Genomic DNA, 24,160 nt, shown 5'->3' with positions numbered 1-24,160 from the left:
TTGTTTATCTCTTCCCCAGTGGAGAATATGTGTTAGTTTGTGTTGTAGCGGTGAGCGTGTATACTGATAGAGGAGAAAAGTATATTGGTAAGGGAAAGAAGTTAGTTAGTTATATGTGACATCGGTGAGAGGAAGGACCTTGTTGTTCATCTCTTTCCCAGTGTAGGATATGTGTTAGTTTGTGTTATAGAGGAGAGCGTGTATACTGATAGAGGAGAAAACTATACTGGTAAAGGAAATAAGGTAGTTAGTCATCTCTTTCTCAGGGTAGCGTGTGCTTTATTTATTTTTACAGTAGAGGAAACAGTTCAAGGGTAAAAGAAAGGAAACAATAATAAAAAAAAAGCCCGCTACTCCTTTTTTTTTTACAGTAGAGGAAACAGTTCAAGAGCAAAAGAAAGGAAACTAATGAAAAAAAAAGCCCGCTACTCACTGCTCCTACAAAAGAATCAAGAGGAGTGGCCGAAAGATAGATCAATAAGATAGCTTGTGCTTGTCTTGTAGTGCATCGTTTGTCATAGCACTGATAGAGGAAGGTAATATATTAGTAAGAGAAAGGAGTTAGTTGTTTATTTTACTCCTAGTGTAGAATATTAGTGTCAGATTGTGTTATAGTGCAGAGTCTGTCTTTGTATTGTTAGAGGAAGAAAATAAAGTAGAACAGGAAGGTAATATATTGGTAAGAGATAGGATTTACCCGTTTATTTTACTCCTAGTGTAGAAAATTAGTGTCAGTTTGTGTTATAGTTCAGAGTCTTTGTTCTGTTAGAGGAAGAATATATATGCCCTGATTATACGCTGAAAGGGATTGATTATGACATTATTATGATAGTGAACGATGAGAAGAAATATGAAAACAAAAAATGCGAAATCAAGGAGAAGGAAAACTAGGATGAAGCTGTGAGAGAAGACGAGTGAGGATGATAGTAACTTCTTCTAATCTCTCCCTCTTCTTTTATCATCATCAGCCTTTTGTTCCTCTTTCCTCTTCGTCTTCCTCTTCTTCCTCGTCTTCTCTTCATTTCTCTTTTATCCTCATTGTTTTCTTTTCTCGTTCTCACCCGATTTCTTTTTCTCTCCATCTCCCTCTTTTATCTTTAACTTTTTCTTCGTTTTTTTTTCTCTCCTCACCAAGTCCTTCCTTTATTTCTCCTCTGATGTCCCTCTTTTGTGTTCTAATTTCTTGGTCGTCTTCTTTTGTTCTTTTTCCTCTTTTTCGCGTCTTTTTTTTCTATCTTTTATCTTCAAACTTTTCTTCGTCTTTTTTTCCTCCTCACGAAGTCTTTCCTATTGTTCACTTATTTACTCGCTTTCATTTTCTTTCACTCCCTTTTTTTTCCCATTTTCATTTTTTTCTCTTCTAATCTTTTCTTTGTTTTCTCCTTCCTTTTTTTCGCGCCTTTTTTCTCTTCATCTTCCTCTTTTATCTCCTAACTTCTTTTTCCTCTCTTCTTATTTTCTTCCTTTCGTTTCTCTTTTCATCTTCTTTTTGTTCTCCTTCCTTTTTTTCGCTACTTTTTTTTCTCTTCATCTTCCTCTTTTATCTCCTAACTTCTTTTTCCTCTCTTCTTATTTTCTTCCTTTCGTTTCTCTTTTCGTCTTCTTTTGTTTTCCTTCCTTTTTTTCGCTACTTTTTTTTCTCTTCTCTCTTATCTTCTAACTTCTTCGTCTTCTCTTCTCGTTCTTACTCAGTCGCTCCTCTTTTCTCTTCATCTTTCTCTTCTATGTCTTCTTTATTTCTCGTTCTTATCCAGTCGTTCCTTTTTTTCTTTTCATCTCTCATTATCTTCTAATATCTTCGGCGTCTTCTCGTTCTCACCCGGTCGTTCCTCTTTTCTCTTCATCTTTCCCTTCTTCGTCTTCTTTATTTCTCGTTCTCATCCGGTCGTTCCTTTGTACCTCTCGTTCTCTTTCTCTTCGTATCTTTTCTCAGGATCATCTTTTTTATGACCTAACCTCTTCGTCGTCCTCTCCTCTTGTTCTCACCGAACCGAAAAATACCCGTAAAGAGAGGAAGGAAGAGGAAGGTAAGAGGGTGAGAAACCAGGTAGAGAGACGAGGAGAGAGACGAGGAGAGAGAAAGAAGAGATGGAGGAGAGAGAGAGAGAGAGGGACAATCTTTTAACTATTTTCCTATTTTTTTACTACCTTAAACGCCTTCCTCTTTTTTCCCTATTTTTACTACAATTTTTCTACCTTAAACTCCTTCCTCTTTTTTTCCCTATTTTTACTACAATTTTTCTACCTTAAACTCCTTCCTCTTTTTTTCCCTATTTTTACTACAATTTTTCTACCTTAAACTCCTTCCTCTTTTTTTCCCTATTTTTACTACAATTTTTCTACCTTAAACTCCTTCCTCTTTTTTTCCCTATTTTTACTACAATTTTTCTACCTTAAACTCCTTCCTCTTTTTTCCCTATTTTTACTACAATTTTTCTACCTTAAACTCCTTCCTCTTTTTTTCCCTATTTTTACTACAATTTTTCTACCTTAAACTCCTTCCTCTTTTTTCCCTATTTTTACTACAATTTTTCTACCTTAAACTCCTTCCTCTTTTTTTCCCTATTTTTACTACAATTTTTCTACCTTAAACTCCTTCCTCTTTTTTCCCTATTTTTACTACAATTTTTCTACCTTAAACTACTCTTTTTTTTTTACCTATTTTTACTACAATTTTTCTACCTTAAACTCCTTCCTCTTTTTTCAATATTTTTACTACAATTTTTCTTCCCTAAACTCCTCTTTTTACCCATTTTTACTACATTTTTTCTACCTTAAACTCCTTCCTCTTTTTTTCCCTATTTTTACTACAATTTTTCTACCTTAAACTCCTTCCTCTTTCTTTACCTATTTTTACTACAATTTTTCTACCTTAAACTCCTTCCTCTTTTTTTACCTATTTTTACAACAAATTTTCTACCTTAAAAACACCTCTTCCCTCCCCGCAGTGAACCACAACGACTTCCAAATCGTCGAAGGGAATGAGCAGCGCAAGTTCAGCATCGACTCCACAACGGGCGACGTGAAGGTGGCCGCGGGGCTAGACTATGACGACCCAGTGAGAGACCGAAATGTAGGTTACCTGAGGCTGTGTTTACCTGTGTGTGTGTGTGTGTGTGTGTGTGTGTGTGTGTGTGTGTGTGTGTGTGTGTGTGTGTGTGTGTGTATTTCTGGCTGTCTGTCTATATAATTCTCTGTTTGTTTATTCGTGTGTGTGTGTGTGTGTGTGTGTGTGTGTGTGTGTGTGTGTATTTCTGGCTGTCTGTCTTTATAATTCTCTGTTTGTTTTGTGTGTTTGTGTGTGTGTGTGTGTTTGTTTTTTTGTGTGTGTGTGTGTGTGTGTGTGTGTGTGTGTGTGTGTGTGTGTGTGTGTGTGTTTGCGTGTGTGTGTGTGTGTGTTTGTTTGTGAGTGTTTTCTTTTTTGTCTTTTATCGCTTACGAACACTCTGGTAAGAATGTGTGAGTAAATACACCTTGCATCCATTACCTAAACACACACACACACACACACACACACACACATCTTCTTCCAATTTTACACACACACACACACACTCTCTTCTTCTTCTTCTTCTTCTTGTTCTTGTTCTTCTTGTTCTTGTTCATGTTCTTCTTCTTGTTTTTCTTGTTCTTCTTGTTCTTGTTCTTGTTCTTCTTGTTTTTCTTGTTCTTCTTGTTCTTGTTCTTGTTCTTCTTGTTCTTCTTGTTCGTGTTCTTGTTCTTCTTGTTCTTCTTGTTTTTCTTGTTCTTCTTGTTCTTGTTCTTGTTCTTCTTCGTCTTATTTTTCTTCTTCTTCTTCTTCTTCTTCTTCTTCTTCTTCTTCTTCTTCTTCTTCTTCTTCTTCTTCTTCTTCTTCTTATTATTATTATTATTATTATTATTATTATTATTATTATTATTATTCCTCTTCTTCTTCCTCCTCCTCAGTTCACGATGCGGGTTCGGCTGAGTGACGGCGCGAACGACATGGCGGAGACGTACATCACCATCGCCGTAATTAACATGAACGACCAGAGACCCGTGTTCGACCCCGCGGCCTACACCTACACCGTCACGGAGAACATTGACTGCGACATTCCCTTCGGCCAGGTGAGCAGCTTGGGGGCAGGTGAATAAGGTAGAAAAATTGTAGTAAAAATGGTAGAATAGGTAAAAAATGTCCTTGTTCTTTCTTCTCTGCCTCCTCCAGTCTGAGTATATTTTTCTCCCTTCTCTCGGTTACCTTATTTTCTCCCTTCTCTCCCTCCTTCAGTCTTACCTTACGTAATCTCCCTTCTCTTCCTCCCTCAGTCTTACCCTTTTCCTCTTCATTCTACCTTATTTTAACTTTCTTCTTTCCTTATTCCTGTCTGACTTTATTTTCTCTCCCTTCTCTCCCTTACCTTATATCCTCCCTTCTCTCCCTCCTTCAGTCTTACCTTACGTAATCTCCCTTCTCTTCCTCCCTCAGTCTTACCTTTTTCCTCTCCCTTCTACCTTATTTTACCTTCCTTCTTTCCCTCTTCCTGTTATACTTTATTTTCTCTCCCTTCTCTCCCTTACCTTATGTCCTCTCTTCTCTCCCTCCTTCAGTCTTACCTTATGTAATCTCCCTTCTCTTCCTTCCTCAGTCTTACCTTTTTCCTCTCCCTTCTACCTTATTTTACCTTCCTTCTTTCCCTCTTCCTGTTACATTTTATTTTCTCTCCCTTCTCTCCCTTCTTACCTTACGTTACCTCCCTTCGCTTCCTTCTCCAGTCTTACCTTTTTTTCCTCCACCTCCTTACTTCATTTCCTCTTCCCTCTCTCCCTCCAACAGCTTTACCTTATTTTCTCCCTTCTCTCCCTTCTCTCCTTTCCTACCTTGCGTTATCTCCCTTCTCTTCCTCCCCCAGTCTAACCTTTTTTCCTTTTCCTCCTTTCATCATTTCCCTTCCTTTTCTCCCTCCATCAGTTAACCTTATTTTCCCTCCCTCTTCTCCCTCCTCAGGTGTCGGCCATGGATCCTGACCTGCCTCTCGACGTGGACCAAAACATCTTCTATTACTGGCAAGGGAACGAGAAGGCAAACTTTAGCATCGACGCAAAAACCGGCCAGCTCTCCATCGTGGGGGTAAGTGTTTTGTGTGTGTGGGGGGGGGGTGGGGGAGGGGGGGGGGAATGATTTCTATGTAAGGGGGTGTTTGGGATGGATGGAGATGTGGGGATGAGGGAGTGTTTGTCAGGGAAAGGGTAATGTGTATGTGTGTAATGTGGGCGTGTTTATGCGAGGGGTGTGTGTGTGTGTGTGGGGGGGGGGTTTGGGGATGGGATGGGAATGGGGGGGAGATGGGTGATGCTGGATGAGGGGAAGTGTTTGTTTGTGTTTGGGAGAGGGGAATGTTTGTGTGTGTGTGGGGGGGGAAGGGGATGTTTATGTGCAACAGGGGGGTGGGGTATGGGGGGTCGTGTGTGTGTGTGTGTGTGTGTGTGTGTGTGTGTGTTTTCCTTTATATTCTCCTCGTCTTATTATCCTCTTATTTTCCTCTTTTTCACTTTTCTTCTTTCTTTTTTCCTGTTTCCTTTTTCCTTTTTTCCTTATTCCTTCTGATCTTTCTTTTCCTTCCCCTTTTTTGTCTTTTTGTACGGGGAAAATACAGATGATGACGATGATGATGATGATGATGATGATGATGTGTGTGTGTGTGTGTGTGTGTGTGTGTGTGTGTGTGTGTGTGTGTGTGTTCAACTTTTACAAGGTCACCATTGTTCCCACGGTAATATAGATACGTCTGGTTTGGACAGGTGAAATTTTAGCTCCTTACCTGAATCTTCAGAACTCTCTCTCTCTCTCTCTCTCTCTCTCTCTCTCTCTCTCTCTCTCTCTCTCTCTCTCTCTCTCTCTCTCTCTCTCTCTCTCTCTCTCTCTCTCTCTCTCTCTCTCTCTATATATATATATATCTACCTATCTGTCTGTCTATCTATCTATCTCTTTCTGATGTTAGGAGACAGACAAACAGAAAGAGACAGAAACAGAGACAGACAGACTAAACAGACTAAACAGACAAACAGACTAGACGAGACGAGAGAGAGAGACGAGACGAGACGAGACGAGACGAGACGAGACGAGACGAGACGAGACGAGACAGACGAGACGAGACAGAGACGAGACGAGAAGAGAAGAAGAAGAGAGAAGAAGAAGAGAAGAGAGAAGAAGAGAGAGAGAGAGAGAGAGAGAGAGAGAGAGAGAGAGAGAGATGAGGTCGGACTAAAAGGTGGACCGGCGGAGTGGAGAGCGTTGAGAGTCCGCCTGAGTGATTTTCCGTGATTGGAGAAATCGAGAGTTTGGGGTCCAGCCAGGTAGAGGAGAGCATTGATTACACCTGTCTCTCTCTCTCTCTCTCTCTCTCTCTCTCTCTCTCTCTCTCTCTCTCTCTCTCTCTCTCTCTCTCTCTCTCTCTCTCTCTCTCTCTCTCTCTCTCTCTCTTTTTGTCGTTTTTTTCTTTTTTTCTATTCTTTTTTTCGTCGATTTTTCTCCTTCATTTTCTTTTGGTCTTCATATCATCTTATTTTTTTTTCACTTTTTTTCTATTTTCTTACACGATGTTTCCTCTTCCTCTTTTCCTCTCGTTCTTTTTACCTCTTATAACTCCCTGACGTTCTTTACTCACTAACGTTCCTTTCTCTTTCTCTCTCTTTGTAGGTCTTTTCTACCTCTTCCTATTCTCTTTTCTTCGTTTTTTTCCTCTTTTTTCTTGGTCTTTTTACTTCTCTTTTCACGGTCTGACGTTCCTCTTTCTCCTCTTTCTCCCATTTCCAGTTCTTTTTCCTCTTTCTCCCCTTTCCGTTTCTCCATTTTTTTCTTATTTTCCTCTCATTTTTGGTAGATTTTTCCTCTTCCTCTTTTCTTCTTCATCTTCCTTTCCCTTTTCTCACTCACTAACGTTCTTCTTTCTCCCCTTTTCCCGTTTTCTCCCCTCTTTTCCTATTTTTCCTTCTTCCTCTTTTCCTTTTGGTCTTTCTATCCCCGATGTTCCTCTTTTTCCTGTTTACTAGTCATTTTACTCAATTGTTTCCTCTTCCTTGTTTCCTTTGGTCCTTTCTACCCTCTGATGTTCCTCTTTTTTTTCCTATTTCCTAGTCATTTTACTCAATTGTTTCCTCTTCCTCTTTTCCTTTTGGTCTTTCTTCCCTCCGATGTTCCTCTTTTTCCTATTTCCTAGTCATTTTACTCAATTGTTTCCTCTTCCTCTTTTCCCTTTGGTCTTTCTTCCCTCTGATGTTCCTCTTTTTCCTGTTTCCTAATGATTTTACTCAATTCTTTCCTCTTCCTCTTTTCCTCTCTTTCTTTTTGCCTCTCTTATAACCCCATTGTTTCCTCTTCCTCTTTTCCTTTTGGTCTTTCTACCCTCCGAAGTTTCTCTTTTTCCTATTTCCTAGTCATGTCACTCCATTCTTTCCTCTTTCTCTTTTCCTCTCATTCTTTTAACCTCTCTTCTACCCCCATGACGTTTTCCAATAACAAACGTTCGTCTCTCTCCCTCCGCAGTGCCTGGACCGAGAAGCCGCTACGAGGGGGTCCATGATCATCTACCCCATGGCGAAGGACGAGGGCGGGAATGGACTCGAAGCCATGCCCGCGACAGTCACCGTCCTCATCACCGACCAGAACGACAACCACCCCTTCATCCAGAGCCCGGTGAGGGAGGGTCGTGCTTGGGGGTCGTTTGTTATGTGTCTGTGTTTGTGGTTTGTCACGATGGCTCACTCATTTTCGCTCTCTTAACCCGGTAGCTGTGGGGATCATGTTTCTTAAAGGCCCCTCTAAGCGAATTAATGAGAAAAAATCATCACTCACGCAAACCATTTCATAATATATATCAACGCATTTGTGATCAGTTTATGCATCATCTATTTTTTTGGGGTTTATATCATGGCACAAATTTGGCCCGTCGCTGCTACCGGGTTAACTCCATATGCTGACTTTCCTTTTTAACTGTCCTCTGTTTTTATCTTCTAGTCTACCTTTCCTCTCTTTATCTTCTTATCTCCTCCCTTTCCTCACTCTTTTTCGCTCTCTTAATTCCATATGCTTACTTTCCTTTTTTTAACTGCCCTCTCGTTTTATCTTCTCGTCTACCTTTCCTCTCTTTTTATCTTGTTATCTCCTACCTTTCCTCTTTTTATCTTGTTATCTCCTACCTTTCCTCTTTTTATCTTGTTATCTCCTACCTTTCCTCTTTTTATCTTCTTATCTCCTACCTTTCCTCTTTTTATCTTGTTATCTCCTCCCTTTCCTCTTTTTATCTTCTTATCTCCTACCTTTCCTCTTTTTATCTTGTTATCTCCTGCCTTTCCTCTTTTTATCTTCTTATCTCCTGCCTTTCCTCTTTTTATCTTCTTATCTCCTACCTTTCCTCTTTTTATCTTCTTATCTCCTACCTTTCCTCTTTTTATCTTCTTATCTCCTCCCTTTCCTCTTTTTATCTTCTTATCTCCTCCCTTTCCTCTTTTTATCTTGTTATCTCCTACCTTTCCTCTTTTTATCTTGTTATCTCCTCCCTTTCCTCTTTTTATCTTCTTATCTCCTCCCTTTCCTCTTTTTATCTTGTTATCTCCTCCCTTTCCTCTTTTTATCTTCTTATCTCCTCCCTTTCCTCTTTTTATCTTCTTATCTCCTCCCTTTCCTCTTTTTACCTTCTTATCTCCTCCCTTTCCTCTTTTTATCTTCTTATCTCCTCCCTTTCCTCTTTTTATCTTCTTATCTCCTCCCTTTCCTCTTTTTATCTTCTTATCTCCTCCCTTTCCTCTTTTTATCTTCTTATCTCCTACCTTTCCTCTCTTTTTATCTTCTTATCTCCTCCCTTTCCTCTTTTTATCTTCTTATCTCCTCCCTTTCCTCTTTTTATCTTCTTATCTCCTGCCTTTCCTCTTTTTATCTTCTTATCTCCTGCCTTTCCTCTTTTTATCTTCTTATCTCCTCCCTTTCCTCTTTTTATCTTCTTATCTCCTGCCTTTCCTCTTTTTATCTTCTTATCTCCTCCCTTTCCTCTTTTTATCTTCTTATCTCCTACCTTTCCTCCCTTTCAACATTCCTACCTCCTACCTTTCCTCACTTTTTTGTCCTCTAACTCCCCATGCTTCTTCCCTTTTTTTAACCTCTAACCTCTAACCTAACTTTCCTCCCTATTGTATTCTCTAATCTCCTCCCTTTTTCCCTTTTTATCTTCCAATCTTCTACCTTTCCTCACTTTTTCTCTCTAGCTCCCTATTCTTCCTCACTTTTTTCAACCTCAAACCTCTAACCAAACTTTCCTCCATTTTTATCTTATCTCCTCCCTTTCCTCCCTTTTTATCTTCCAATCTCCTACCTTTCCTCCCTTTTTATCTTCCAATCTCCTACCTTTCCTCCCTTTTTATCTTCCAATCTCCTTCCTTTCCTCCCTTTTTATCTTCCAATCTCCTTCCTTTCCTCCCTTTTTATCTTCCAATCTCCTTCCTTTCCTCCCTCTCCCATGTGTGCTACAATAGAAGGAAAAAAAAACCTCTTGATCTTTTTTCTTCTTCAAACTTTCTCTTTTCTTTCATTCTTACATGTAGTTTCAGTTTCAGTCACTCCTCTCTTACTCTCTCTCTCTCTCTCTCTCTCTCTCTCTCTCTCTCTCTCTCTCTCTCTCTCTCTCTCTCTCTCTCTCTCTCTCTCTCTCTCTCTCTCTCTCTCTCTCTCTCTCTCTCTCTCTCTCTCTCTCTCTCTCTCTCTCTCTCTCTCTCTCTCTCTCTCTCTCTCTCTCTCTCTCTTCTCACTCAACGCCTCTCCTTTTCCTCCACTCACTTCTCCCTCCCTCTCTCTCTCCCTTAGGACGACAGCTACTGCAAGTTTATGGAGAACACCGAGCCCGCCAGCGCCCCAGTGGTCATCATCCAGTTGTCGGACCTGGACTCGGCGGAGCACGGGTGTCCCTGCACGCTGGCCTTCGACGCCTCCACCCCGTCCGGCATCACTGACAAGTTCCAAGTGACGAAGCTGGCGGAGTGAGTGTTGGAGGGAGAGCTTGCTGTGTGTGTGTGTGTGTGTGTGTGTGTGTGTGTGTGTGTGTGTTTGTGATGATGTTACAAGAAAAAATCTCGATCTTAATTCTTGTCGTGATTGTTGTTGATGTTGTGCTGTTGTTGTTTGTGATGGTGGTGGTGGTGGTGGTGGTGTTCCTAAATCTCCAATTTCTTCTGCATCATTCTTCCCTTATTCAACCTCTAACCTCTAACCTAACTTTCCTTCCTTTTGTTTTCCCTAATCTCCTTCCTTTCCTTCCTTTTCATCTTCTAATCTCCTACCTTTCCCTCCCTTTTGTTTTCCCTAATCTCCTCCCTTTCCTCCCTTTTCATCTTCTAATCTCCTCCCTTTCCTCCCTTTTCATCTTCTAATCTCCTCCCTTTCTTCACTCTCTTGCCCTCTAACTTCCTGATATAATCCCCCCCGAAATGTTTAATAATGCTCCCCCTTCTCTCCCCGCCGCAGCGCCACCTCGCGGTACGAAATCCGGCCGCTCGTTATGCTCGACCGGGAGGCGCAGAAGGTGTACCAGCTGCCCTTCCGCACCACCGACGCGCTGGGGGTCAACGGCATCCGGTACTTGACGGTGGAGGTCGGCGACAGGAACGACAACCCGATGACCGACGGGCAGAGTGCGATCCAGGTGTACAACTACCTGGTGAGTGCAAAGGGGGGGAGAGAGAGAGAGAGAGAGAGAGAGAGAGAGAGAGGAAGAGGAAGAGGAAGAGGAAGAGGAGGAGGGAGGGTGAAAGAGAGGGTGAGAGAGAAAGGGTGAGAGAGAAAGGGTGAGAGAGAATGGGTGAGAGAGAATGGGTGAGAGAGAATGGGTGAGAGAGAATGGGTGAGAGAGAATGGGTGAGAGAGAAAGGGTGAGAGAGAATGGGTGAGAGAGAATGGGTGAGAGAGAATGGGTGAGAGAGAATGGGTGAGAGAGAGAGAGAGAGAGAGAGAGAGAGAGAGAGAGAGAGAGAGAGAGAGAGAGAGAGAGAGAGAGAGAGAGATACACACACACAGATAAACACACACACACACACACACACACACACACACACACACACACACACACACACACACACACACACACTCAATCACATACATAAGAAATTTCAATCTATTACATATTATTTATTTTAGTGATGTTTCCCTTCACAAAAAGTTACATATACCCACAAAAAGAAAATCCCAATTCTCGTTTTCTTTCATTTACATTTCCCTCACCTCCGTTTTCTTCACCTCCTCCCCCCGTCCCCCCCACAGGGTCAGTTCCCCAGGAGTGTAATTGGCAGCGTCTACGTCACCGATGCCGACGACTATGACGTTATCGATAAGGTCTTCGAGATCGACGCCTCCACCTCCATGGAAGTCGACACCTACTTCGACGTGGACTACAGCACCGGCAACATCACCATGGCCAAGGACACGCCCAGTGGCATCTACGTCCTCAGGGTGAAGGTACGCAGCGGGGGTTGATTGACTGTTACCTGTTGGGAGAGTTAGTTACCTGGTCATCTTTATCTCTTTATCTTTATCTCTTTCTCTTTTTCTGTCTATCCGTATCTATCCCTCAATCTATTCTAAAGTCCTAAGCAGCGGCTGTTGATTGACTGTTACCTGTTGGAAGAGTTCGTTACCTGGTCATCTTTATCTCTTTCTTTATCTTTGTCACTTTCTCTTTCAGTCTATCTCTGTCTATCTATTAATCTATTCTAAAGTTCTCAGGGTGAAGGTGAGCAGCGGGGGTTGATTGAGTGTTACCTGTTGTGAGAGCTCGTTACCTGGTCATCTTTATCTCTTTCTTTATCTTTCTCTCTTTCTCTTTTTCTGTCTATCTCTATCTATCTCTCAATCTATCTATTCTAAAGTTCAAATTCACATGTGTAGAGCAAGCTATTTTTTTTTCTTTAGCCTCATTTTTTCCTCCATATTACCTGATTTTTCCTTTTTTTCCTTTCGTGCCTCTCTGGTGGAAGACAGAGTTCACAGCGAGACTCAAATTCTTTCTGCACATTACCTGGTTGTCTTCTTCCTTTCCTCCCTGTGACATCACCTACTTGTCTCCGTTGTCATCCCTCTTCCATTACTTAGTTGTCTTCTTCCTTTCCTCCCTCTCAGGTGGACGACAGAGACTCAAATGCTGTCTGTACATTACCTACTTGTCTTCTTCCGTCTGTCACTCTCAGGTCGAAGACAGGACCCACCTTCTTTCTGTATATCATCTGGTTGTCTTCCTTTTCTCCCTCTCAGGTGGAAGACAAAGTTCGCAACGAGACCGCGATCGGCGAGGTGACTATCAAGGTGGTGGACTTGACGGAGGAGGCGGTGATGCAGTCCGGCTCCTTCAGGGTGGTGGGCTACTCCTCGCACTCCCTCCTTCAGCAGCAGCCGGTGAGGGGCCTGCAGGGGGGCGGGTCTTAGGGGGACACAGGATTTTAAGAGTGATCATAAAAGTTGTGATGCAGGTTTAGGAGGAAAAGTTGTGGGAAGGTTGCAGGTTTTCGTGAAGGTAGTGGAAAGGATACAGGTTATTGGATATTGGTTCTTAGGAGGGATACAGGTTCTTAGGGGGGATACAGGTTAGGATACAGATTCTTAGGATGAAGGTTCTTAGGATACAGGTTCTTAGGATACAGGTTCTCAGGATACAGGTTCTCAGGATATAGGTTCTCAGGATACAGCTTCTCGGGATACAGGTTATGTGGTGCAGGGTCTTAGGATACAGGTTCTCAGGATACAGGTTCTCAGGATACAGGTTCTCGGGATACAGGTTATGTGGTGCAGGGTCTTAGGATACAGGTTCTTGGGATACAGGTTCTCAGGATACAGGTTCTCGGATACAGGTTATGTGGTACAGGGTCTTATGATACAGGCTCTCAGGATACAGGTTTTGTGGTACAGGTTCTTGGGATACATGTTCTGAGAAGGGAAGGTCGTGGGAGGGTTGCAGGGTCGGAGGAAGGTGGTGGTAGAGCTTCGATTAACCTCTTCCTTGTTTTATTTCATTGGCTACAGGAAGTGCGTGTTTTATCTGCAGGCCAGTGACTCAATATTAAACATCTATGGGAAGCCTCACCTTAATGTTCTTTCCCTTTTATTCCGTTGGCTAAAGCAGCTCTATGCCTTTATATGCAGCCCACCGCTAGAAAAGATGTTATTCTCCTTTGCTAACCGTGCTGCTTCCCCCTTCACCCATCCCCCCACCCAGAACGCCATCACGGGCACCAGCATGTACGAACGCCTCAAGGTGGAGATCGGGAAGATTCACGGTATCCCGGCGGAGAACGTGGACATCTTCAGCCTCCGGGACTTCGGGAGCGACGTGGATGTCCGCTACAACTGCCACAGCTCCTCCTACTACACGTCCGCCAGGCTCGACGGCCTCATGCTGTCCCGTCTGACCGAGGTGAGGGGCGAGGTGTGGATGCCAGTGTGAATGGATCAAGGCCCAAAGAATTTTAGCATTTGTAACTTTCATTTATGCTTTAAGGTCTGCTATTTCTCCTACTTTTACTATTATTACTGCTTCTACTACAACTACCACTACTATTACTTCTGTTATTTATACCGCTGGCAGTCTCTTGGGGACTCTGGTAGGAGATTCATAAATGTCAGAGACGGAACACGCCTGTCCTGGGTTGGCTGGCTTTACTGGGAGGCTAAGGGAGGTACGGAGGCATGACAGGGGCGAGTGATTCCCTTTGTTCTCTTTAGTTTTCCCTTCATTTTTCCCTCTCTCTCCCTCGCAGCTCAACAATAACCTCGGGGCCACGATATCGAGGGTCAATCTGGATCGCTGTCTGTACGAGAATTCCGCAGACCGCCCCTGTGACGGCATTAACGGGGCAAGCATCAGCTGCCAACAGACGCTCAAGCCCAACATGACCTCGCCGTTGGTCGTTACCGGTGAGACCACGACGATGGTTGGCGTTGACATCACGGACCAGTACGACTGTATCTGCGGCGCCCTGGAGCCGTTGCCGTCCGTGTGTTACGAGGGATACTGTCTCAACGGCGGCGTGTGCGTGGCGGCGAACAACACGCTGACTTGTGACTGTCCCGCCTATAACAACGACTACGGGCCGCGCTGCGAGATGAAGAGCGCCAGGTTCGAGGAAGGCTACGCGTGGTACGAGCCGCCGAAGGTTTGCGAGAACTCGTCCATCTTCTTGACCTTCCAAACGCGACAAGTGAGCGGCATCCTCCTGTACTCCGGCCCGACGGTGGCGCGGCCCTGGAGTGACTATCCGCGGGACTTCCTGTACGTGTTCCTCAATAACTGGGTGCTGGAGATGTACCTGGACCTTGGCACCGGCACCATCAGCATGGCCATCCCGCTGGAGCAGAATACCAACCGTGCCTTCGACTGCATTATCTCCTGGGACGAGCTGGGCATCACCTTCGAGGCCATCAACTGCTCCGGCAACTACAGCAGCGGAGCGACCTGCAAGAAGTCTGTGCCGCTGATCGGGGGAAACTCTGCGAGTCACCTAATAAACCTTGGGGCGCCGCTGCAGCTCGGAGGCGTGGCGGCCATGCCCAGCTTCGGGGAGCTCGCCACTTCTTACGGGTGGACCCTCACGCCGCCCTCGGTCGCGCACTTCTTTGGTTGCGTCTTGGAACTGCGCCACAACGACTACCTCTACGACCTCAACTCAACCGACTACGAAAAGAAGACCTACAAGCCGTGCGACGCTCCGGCCGTCTCCAAAGTCATCATGGGGAAGCACTCCATAGTGATCATCGTGGTCAGCCTGCTCATGCTCATCTGTGAGTAACCCGCATAGTCTCTGCGCTTTTTGAGGTCTGTTAGGAAAGCGTAGGTTGTTGGGACGGATTCGGGATTAAAGCGACAGTTTCGGGCACAATTGATGAGAGATGGGCAGCCGTAGTTATGGAATGGAACCTTGTTAATCCTCATTGGCAAGTAACCCTTTTTTTGTCAGTTTAATCTTCATTGGGTGTGATAGAAGAGGACTGGCTGATAGATGGGATATGTGAAGCTGGGTTGACAGGTTGACGGATGGGGTGTGTAAGTCTAGATTGATCGGCTGACGGATGGGGCATGTGAAGCTGGGTTGACAGGTTGACGGATGGGGTGTGTAGGCTAGATCAGGGGCTCCCAACCTTTTTGTTCCTCTGTACCCCTTGGGGATTTTTATAGGTTCCCGTGTACCCCAAAAAATTTAGGATAAAAAACGGTGAAATTGTAATATTTTCATATTATTTTATAATGAAATCTGTGTGTGTAGACTGATGATATAATTTAAATAAGTTTTGCTTACTAAAATGAGGAAATTGAAAAAAAAAACATGGCATTGGGCAATTTGAATGCAGATTAAAACACCATGTATTGTACAATAGTGGTTATTCTCTCGGACCCAATGTACCCCCTGAAAAGTGCAAATGTACCACTGGTGGTACATGTACCCCAGGTTGGGAACCCCTGGTCTAGATTGATCGGCTGACGGATGGGGCATGTGAAGCTGGGTTGACAGGTTGATAGATGGGGTATGTGAGGCTAACAAGCTAATAACGAGGTAAAAGTTCGAGCATAACTACCCCATTAATAAAGAACACACTCAAACACACACACACACACACACACACACACACACACACACACACACACACACACACACACACACACACACACACACACACACACACACACACACGTTACCCCCAGCAAACACCATAAAAAACGGCAACATAAATGGTGGCAGCGGTGGGATCACACGGAACATCTCTTGCGACACGCCTTCTTCACATTCCTATCCACATGATCCTACATTCACTAGTGCCTTGCAATCTTCCAACGCTTCTTCCTCCTCGTCTTCAGTGCTGGTGCTGCTCATCCTGTGTCTAGCGAGGCGCACTAAGAAGGCGATTTCGTTGTCTGAGCTGGACGGCGTCGTGAAGGAGTCCATCGGCACCAATGACCTGGAGGGCTTTGGCGAGACGGACAAGACTGACTACGACCTGAAGCTGCTGCGCGTGGGTCCCAACGGCCACATCTTCAACGGTAAGTCTACGGAAGGTTCTTGTTCTTGCCTCCACTTGTGACTTTGAGGAAAATGATCTTGCGTTTTCTTAAGGTTGAGATCGATGTTACGATGTGTTGCCTTGTAGCTATTTTGTCTTTCCTTTTCTGGAGTATGATCTGTGTGTGTGTGTGTGTGTGTGTGTGTGTGTGTGTGTGTTATTTTTTTTTTAGGAGGGGAAAGGGGTAAGGAAAGAGGGTGTGAAAGGTTTTGTTGTTTTTTGTGAAAGTTGAAAAAAAAATGAAGTTGTGGGAATGAAAGGGTTGTAGAAATACTAACTAAAGCTCACTCGGTCGTGGTGGTGGGAAGAATTCTTAAGTGATTACAGGAGAAAAAAATACTGGGATAATATTAAGAATTGTGTAAATGAAGAGGTTGTGAAGATAAAAGGTTATGGAAAAGAAAACTACCGGAAGAATATTTTATTGGTCGAAAAAATAACTAAAAGAAGTGAAATAAAGACAAAAACGATAAGCAATAATTTCCGTGTTGTATAGATGTGTACTAAAGCTAAGAAATTAACTGAAAGGAAAAACTAAGTATTGCTCATAATGGAGAAAAAAATAGAATTACACAAAACAAACTGGAAACGGACCAAAAACTGAAAATTATGCAGAAAAAGATTCGGTGCTACAGAAAAAAAAACTGAAATAATCATAAAATGCAAAACTCAAAGTGTAATAAACAAAAACTAAACATATAAAACTAAAATAAAAATGCACAGAAAACACTAAAAATAATCTCCGTAAATAAAAACTAAGAATTATACACACAAGAAAATAATTACACAAAATAAATTAGAAAATACAGAAAGAAAAAAAACTTTCGCATAAAAAATAGACCTGCACAGAAAAAAAAAACACTGACAACTTCACAAATAAAACTAAGAATCGAGACGAACCAGAATTATCCACCTGCCTTCCTTTATGAATTATGTTAGACCTCACTGAGTTATAGAAATCAAATCAATCACAGCATATCACCTTCCCTCTCCCTTATTACCAGTGGAGGCAGGAATCGCAGCCCTCCTAATTATGTTACACTTTTCCTCTCGTCGTCAATTTTCCGTCACCTTAATTATCTGTTTCGTTAATGAGAGAGGAGCGAACTTAATGAGGAGATCGTCTTATGCGTCCTTATTTAGATTTCGTGAAGGGAATTTATGTTATGAGTGAACTGTTTGATTTGTTGTTATTGATGTTTTTTTTTTTCCCCGGTAGGAGAGAGAGAGTGTTTGAGAGAGTGTTTGAGAGAGAGTGTTTGAGAGTGCTTGAAAGAGAGTGTGTTAGAGAGAGAGAGAGCGTTTGAGAGAGTATTTGACAGACTGTGTTAGAGAGACTGTGTTAGAGAGACTGTGTTAGAGAGAGAGAATGAATATTAAGGGATACGTTAAGAAATGGCCCTAAGAGATACATAAAAAAATAGATGATTGAGTTTTCTTTTAAAATATATGAAAAAAATATTGATAAGCACACACACACACACACACACACACACACACACACACACACACACACACACACACACACACACACACACACACACACACACACACACACACACACACACACACACACACAAATCTCAAAAGCCAAAGAAAAAAACGCAACTGATATAAATTGACGCAAAGTTTTCGTGCCTGTCTCTCTCTCTCTCTCTCTCTCTCTCTCTCTCTCTCTCTCTCTCTCTCTCTCTCTCTCTCTCTCTCTCTCTCTCTCTCTCTCTCTCTCTCTCTCTCTCTCTCTCTCTCTCTCTCTCTCTCTCTCTCTCTCTCTCTCCTCTTTTTTTCTCTCTCTCTCTCTCTCTCTCTCTCTCTCTCTCTCTCTCTCTCTCTCTCTCTCTCTCTCTCTCTCTCTCTCTCTCTCTCTCTCTCTCTCTCTCTCTCTCTCTCTCTCGGCGGCATAGAGGTCGTAGGTCGCCATTTCTTTAGCCGAGACAAAAGGCGCAGGGAGGGAGATCTGCTACACTTGCTGCCCTCAGGTATTACAGAGTCTGCCCGTCTGTCTGTTGCACCGGCTTCGAACCCCGGCACACTCCTTAAACATCACCTGGACGAAGCTCACCTCACATCACATTGCCTCACCTCACCTCGCCTAGCTTAACTTAATTTCACTTCACCTCACCTCACTCAGCTTACCTCACTTCGCCTCACATGAACTCTAACAAACATTTATTTTCTCTTCCACACACTCCTTTTCTCTCCTACTCCCTCTCTTCCGCGGTGCAGTGGTTAGCGTCCCTGACTATGAATCTTCTGGCCTAGGTTCGAATCCTGGCCTGTGCAGTCTGTGGTGTAGCTCACTCAGCCTTTTATATGTTTTCTGTTATTTGTTTTTGACCGTCTATTCATTCTATTGTTTTTCTTGTTATTAGTATTTTTATTATTATTTTTAACCTTTTTTTGTCTTTATTCTTTTTTTTTTTAACTTTTTCTTTTCCTTTTTTTTTTCAAAGGTTCTAAGTTATTGTTCCTTCCTTACGGGCTGGTCGATAAATGGGTACCTGGGGAAACCTGGGGAAGGTAAACTGTGGCAACCCGGATGTCACACTGGCCCTGCGTCGGGTTAAGGGTTCCCTCCCACCACAGGCTCAAAGGTTCAACGGTTCGGAGATGAGCACCGCCGCCTTGAGCAACCTTACCTTTACCTGTCACACAAAAACCTAACCTCACGTAACCTCACCTCGCCTCACGTAACTAAGGCTCACCTGAATGAAGCTTACCTCACCTCACCTCATCTCACCGCACCTATTCTCACGTCACCTTAAGCCTTACCTGGACGAAGCTCACCTTACCCTCTTACCTCACCTAATCTTACCCGCCCGCCATACCAAAGCCATCCCCAGCACTTCTAAATACAGGTAATTGATAGAAATGGAGAAAAAAAATCCGTAATAAACATTCTATTTTGACGTGGGATAAAAACATCGTAACATTACAAATTACTGATGAGTCGCAACTTACACAACATTAGCGGTTAAAACACTTCTCATTTTCCTTATCTTCCTTCTCCTCCTCCTCCTCCTCCTCCCTCGGTTTGTGCTAAGTCAAGTTCTTCGCCAAGTTTAGCTGAACGAGCCACTCCCCCCTTTCTCTCTCTCTCTCTCTCTCTCTCTCTCTCTCTCTCTCTCTCTCTCTCTCTCTCTCTCTCTCTCTCTCTCTCTCTCTCTCTCTCTCTCTCCATCTATCTCTCTATCTGTCTATCTATCTATCTATCTACCTTCTCTATTGTCTGTACAGTGGGTCTTAAAAACTACTTAGCTTCTTCGCTGGTAATAAAGGTTCTGAATTCCTTTTTTTTTTTTTTTTTTCCTTTTATATTTGCCTGTTCTTTGTTTTTGACCGGCTATTCATTCTATTGTTTTTCTTCTTGTTATTATTATTATTTTTTTATTTTTAGCCTTTTTTCGTCTTTTATTCTTATTTTTTTTACTTTTTTCTTTTCCTCTTTATTTTTTTCTTCAAAGGTACTTAAGTTAATGCTATTTGTTAAGGTGTTCGAGTCTGTTAAGGTATTTTTCTTTCCTTCAAATGTTTCTTTTCTTCATTATTTTTGTATATCACTTTTATTTACTTATTCACTATGTATATAATGATGACAGTGTCTCAATTCTAACTATCTATCTAAGTAACGAATTATTGTCTTTATCATTACTACTACTACTACTACTACTACTACTACTACTGCCAATACTAATACTAACACTACTACTACTACTGCTAAAACTACCACTTTTATTTGCGACTAAAATTTCCATGTATTTATAACTTTTATTTCGCACATTTCAAGAGGAACGAATTGCACACACACGAAAAAAGTCATTTCACATAATTAACCTTTTTTTCGCGTCAAATACCTTCATTATACATTCAGCAAGATTTATGCGTCAAAAATATGACTCTAAATGCATCAAGGCTTTCAGTATTGGCAAGGCATAAATGAAAATGTTTTCAAAAATGTATTAATGAAACACGTATTATATAAAAAAAATGTCGTGCAGTTATGTGAAATGAAAACCAAATATCTGTCTCTCTGTACACATGAAGCCAAACTAACTGACGTGCATGTGTGTGTATGTTAGTAGAGGTTAGTAGTTTTGAGAGGCTGAGAACGTGTGTGTGTGTGTGGCTAACTTACTAACACGACTCTGTATGACTAACTGACTAACGCAATCTATTCTACTAATACTTCTATGCTACCATACTACCAACTGACTGACCGACAAACTGTACACTACCATCTGACTAACCATCTATAGCTGACCACCCCAAACCTATGTGTGTTGCTGACTAACTAACCAACTGCTCTGTACATTACTAATTGACTAACCAGCAACTCTATTTCAAACTGGCTAACCACCAACACTGTCGTACTTACTGACTGACCAACGAGACTGTATGCTACTTACTGACTAACCATTGACTCTACATTACTAACTGACTAACGAACGAGACTATGCTACTTACTGACTAACCATTGACTCTACATTACTAACTGACTAACGAACGAGACTATGCTACTTACTGACTAACCATTGACTCTACATTACTAACTGACTAACGAACGAGACTGTATACTACTTACTAACCATTGACTCTACATTACTAACTGACTAACGAACGAGACTGTATACTACTTACTAACCATTGACTCTGTACATTACTTACTGACTAACCAACGAGACTATGCTACTTACTGACTAACCAACGAGACTATGCTACTTACTGACTAACTATTGACTCTGTACATTACTAACTGACTAACCAACGAGACTATTCTACTTACTGATTAACCATTGACTCTACACATTACTAACTGACTAACCAACGAGATTATTCTACTTACTGATTAACCATTGACTCTACACATTACTAACTGACTAACCAACGAGACTATGCTACTTACTGACTAACCACTGACTTTGTACATTACTAACTGGCTAACCAACGAGACTGTATGTTACTTACTGACTAACCATTGACTCTACATTACTAACTGACTAACTAATGAGACTATGCTACTTACTGACTAACCACTGACTATTACCAACTGACTGACTAATGATACTACTACTACTACTACTACTACTACTTACTGACTAACCATTGACACTGTATTACTAACTGACTGACGCAAACCACTATATTGCTGACTGACCAAAGACTGTATTTTACTAACTGCATGACAAATAACTGTAATTGACTAACAAAGACTATATTACTAAAGGACTAACCAACGACTGTGTATAGCTAAACGACTAACTAAAACCACTGTATATTACTAAATGCCTAACACAAGCCACCATGAATCACGCCACTGCTTTGAGAACTATCCGGTTAATGTGACCGTGAAATATTCTCCCTAAAACTTTAAACTCCAATGGGCGGAATTTTATCCCTTGAAAAATTGCAGTAATCAAGCTTAATGGTTCCTCAGACAAGCATTAATGTTCCTACTTACGGAATTTGCGCCAATAATCTGTGTCGGTCGAAGTGTTTTGCCATTTCTCTAGATATATGTTGTTGAAAAGTTATCCCGTACAATTTGTGGAACGTTGCACTCAGAGGATGCTAAATTTAGCGTAGATATAAAGGTCTAAGTCTCATTTTTCCGTGTAAGTGTTGTCTCCTATCGCCAAATGTTATAGTTACTCTTTTTAAGTTTGTCGACGAGGCCCTGAAAGTCGATATTAAATACACACGAAAATCACACCTTTCTCACAACGCGTCAATCCTTTATTAAAACTCAAGTTTATGAAGTCAAATTAAGCTTTCATTACCGTAGTCCGTGAGAGTATACGTTAAAGTCACTCAGAAGAACAGGAGTTTCGGTTCATTCTTAAAATAACCCCGTTAAAGTTGTACATAAAATCTTTCTTTCATCGCGTGAATTCTGACATGACCAAATGGTCGAGCTGAAGAATCTCGTTACCTCGCGGGCCACTTAAGACCATTCCTCGGGCCACATTTGGCCCGCGGGCCATGAGTTTGACACCCCTGCTCTAGACCGTTTCAATACGTCAAAATTCAATCATTATCGAAGCCTCTGGTAAAGATAAACCATCATTACCCTATATAACGTCAGCACCAATGCTAAACGCCCCTCCCCCTCGAAGACTTTCCAGCTGCGTTCCTAAGGGTATGCACACTAAACGCTCTAGATTCTTCCAATACGTCAAAATTCGATCATAATCGAAGCCTCTGGTGTAGATATAAACCTTCATTACCCTATATAACGCCAGAACCAATGCCCCCAACCCCCGAAGACTTCCCAACGGCGTTCCTCGGTCTCCGCGATGGGTCCCAGACTGATTCTTTTAGTGTGAGGCGCGAGGGTTGACGGATCATCTTGTAACGCAGTGGTGTGTGTTCTCTTTGCCTCCAGATGTTCACGGGAGGTCTCTGTCCTATACTAACCCTGTAATGCATGAGGGCTTGCAGGGGGATGGCGTGTACGCGACGCTCAGTGAGTATGGTTTAGTCTAAGGCGAGCTTTGGTTGGGGTCACACGCACGCTGCTTCCCTCTCTGTCTCTGTGTCTGTTGTGGGTTGATTCTGTTTCTCGTGGGTTGTCTCTGTCTGTCTCTGTCTCTTGTTTTTTTTCTCCCTCTCTTGTTTCTTTCTTATTTCTTTCTCTACCTTGCTTTTCTCTCTTTTGTTTCTTTCTTTCGCTCGTGCTTCTCCTGTTGTTCTCTCTCTCTCTCTCTCTCTCTCTCTCTCTCTCTCTCTCTCTCTCTCTCTCTCTCTCTCTCTCTCTCTCTCTCTCTCTCTCTCTCTCTCTCTCTCTCTCTCTCTCTCTCTCTCTCTCTGTTTATCTTTGTCTTATCTGTGTCTGTTTCTCTTCTGTCTCCCTCTTATATTTTTGTATTTTGTTTTCTTTCTTTCTGTCTTTCTTTCTTTTTCTTACTTTCTCTCTTCTTTCTTCAATCTTTCGCAGTTTTTTTTCCCACGAGCTTATGAAATTGCCCCCCCCCCAAAAAAAAAAAGTGATGATTAAAAAAAAAAAGGATAAAACAAAACAAAAATGTTCTGTGGATATTTTGATTGTTGATTTTGTTGATGATTCTTCTAATATTACGAGGCCTGAGTGTGTGTGTGTGTGTGTGTGTGTGTGTGTGTGTGTGTGTGTGTGTGTGTGTGTGTGTGTGTGTGTGTGTGTTGATTTTGTCCTTGATTCATATGCTATTTAAGGTAATGTAGTTTATCTTTTGCGTTCATATCTATTTCATTTATATCATTCTCTTATTTTACTATTCTTACTATTTGCTATTTTACTATTTTGCTATTTGCTATTTACTATTTTGCTATTTATTATTTTACTATTTTGCTATTTGCTATTTACTATTTTGCTATTTATTATTTTACTATTTACTATTTTGCTATTTATTATTTGCTATTTACTATTTTGCTATTTACTATTTTGCTATTTACTATTTTGCTATTTATTATTTGCTATTTACTATTTTGCTATTTACTATTTTGCTATTTACCATTTTGATATTTACTATTTTGCTATTTATTATTTGCTATTTGCCATTTTGCTATTTACTATTTGCTATTTACTGTTTTTGCTATTTTACTATTTACTATTTTACTATTTACTATTTTGCTATTTGCTATTTACTATTTACTGTTTTGCTATTTACTATTTTGCTATTTGCTATTTACTATTTACTATTTTGCTATTTACTATTTTATTATTTAGCTATTTACTGTTTTTGCTATTTTACTATTTATTATTTAGCTATTTACTGTTTTTGCTATTTTACTATTTTACTATTCTGCTATTTACTCTTTTGCTATTTGCTATTTACTATTTTGCTATTTCCCATTTTACTATTTTACTCTACTATTTTTTACTATTTTACTATTTTTACCCCGTTTTCGCTAATTGTCATCAGCTAATTACACATCTATATATTTTTTTTTTTGCTTTTTTTTAATCTTATTTTCTCATTTGCATTATTTCGTTACTTTCATTTTTCGCTCGGCTTGACAGGATTTCCATTTACGCTGATTGAATGTTTATCTGTTGCGTCAGCCTTTTTTTAAGCTGTCAAGGTGAGTGTTAGTCAAATTAATACGTGACAGGTGTGGAAAAGGAAAATTAGTAGG

General features: G+C 41.6%; 1 protein-coding gene across 1 annotated transcript in view; it reads left to right on the top strand.

Moving 5' to 3' along the window:
• The window catches only part of LOC127003143 (neural-cadherin-like), a 70,166-nt gene that overhangs the window by 30,067 nt on the left and 15,939 nt on the right, over positions 1-24,160 (top strand). The window contains exons 18-29 of the mRNA XM_050869540.1: positions 2,949-3,073; positions 3,928-4,089; positions 4,970-5,092; positions 7,508-7,657; positions 9,818-9,990; positions 10,475-10,667; positions 11,267-11,461; positions 12,254-12,394; positions 13,212-13,409; positions 13,753-14,773; positions 15,846-16,028; positions 22,431-22,511. Coding sequence (XP_050725497.1) covers positions 2,949-3,073; positions 3,928-4,089; positions 4,970-5,092; positions 7,508-7,657; positions 9,818-9,990; positions 10,475-10,667; positions 11,267-11,461; positions 12,254-12,394; positions 13,212-13,409; positions 13,753-14,773; positions 15,846-16,028; positions 22,431-22,511 — 2,745 coding nt within the window. The remainder of the gene's footprint in view (positions 1-2,948; positions 3,074-3,927; positions 4,090-4,969; positions 5,093-7,507; positions 7,658-9,817; positions 9,991-10,474; positions 10,668-11,266; positions 11,462-12,253; positions 12,395-13,211; positions 13,410-13,752; positions 14,774-15,845; positions 16,029-22,430; positions 22,512-24,160) is intronic.

The sequence above is a fragment of the Eriocheir sinensis genome, chromosome 24 (genome assembly GCF_024679095.1).
Source record: "Eriocheir sinensis breed Jianghai 21 chromosome 24, ASM2467909v1, whole genome shotgun sequence".
NCBI lineage: Eukaryota > Metazoa > Arthropoda > Malacostraca > Decapoda > Varunidae > Eriocheir > Eriocheir sinensis.
This window is presented reverse-complemented; position numbering and strand designations above follow the sequence as displayed.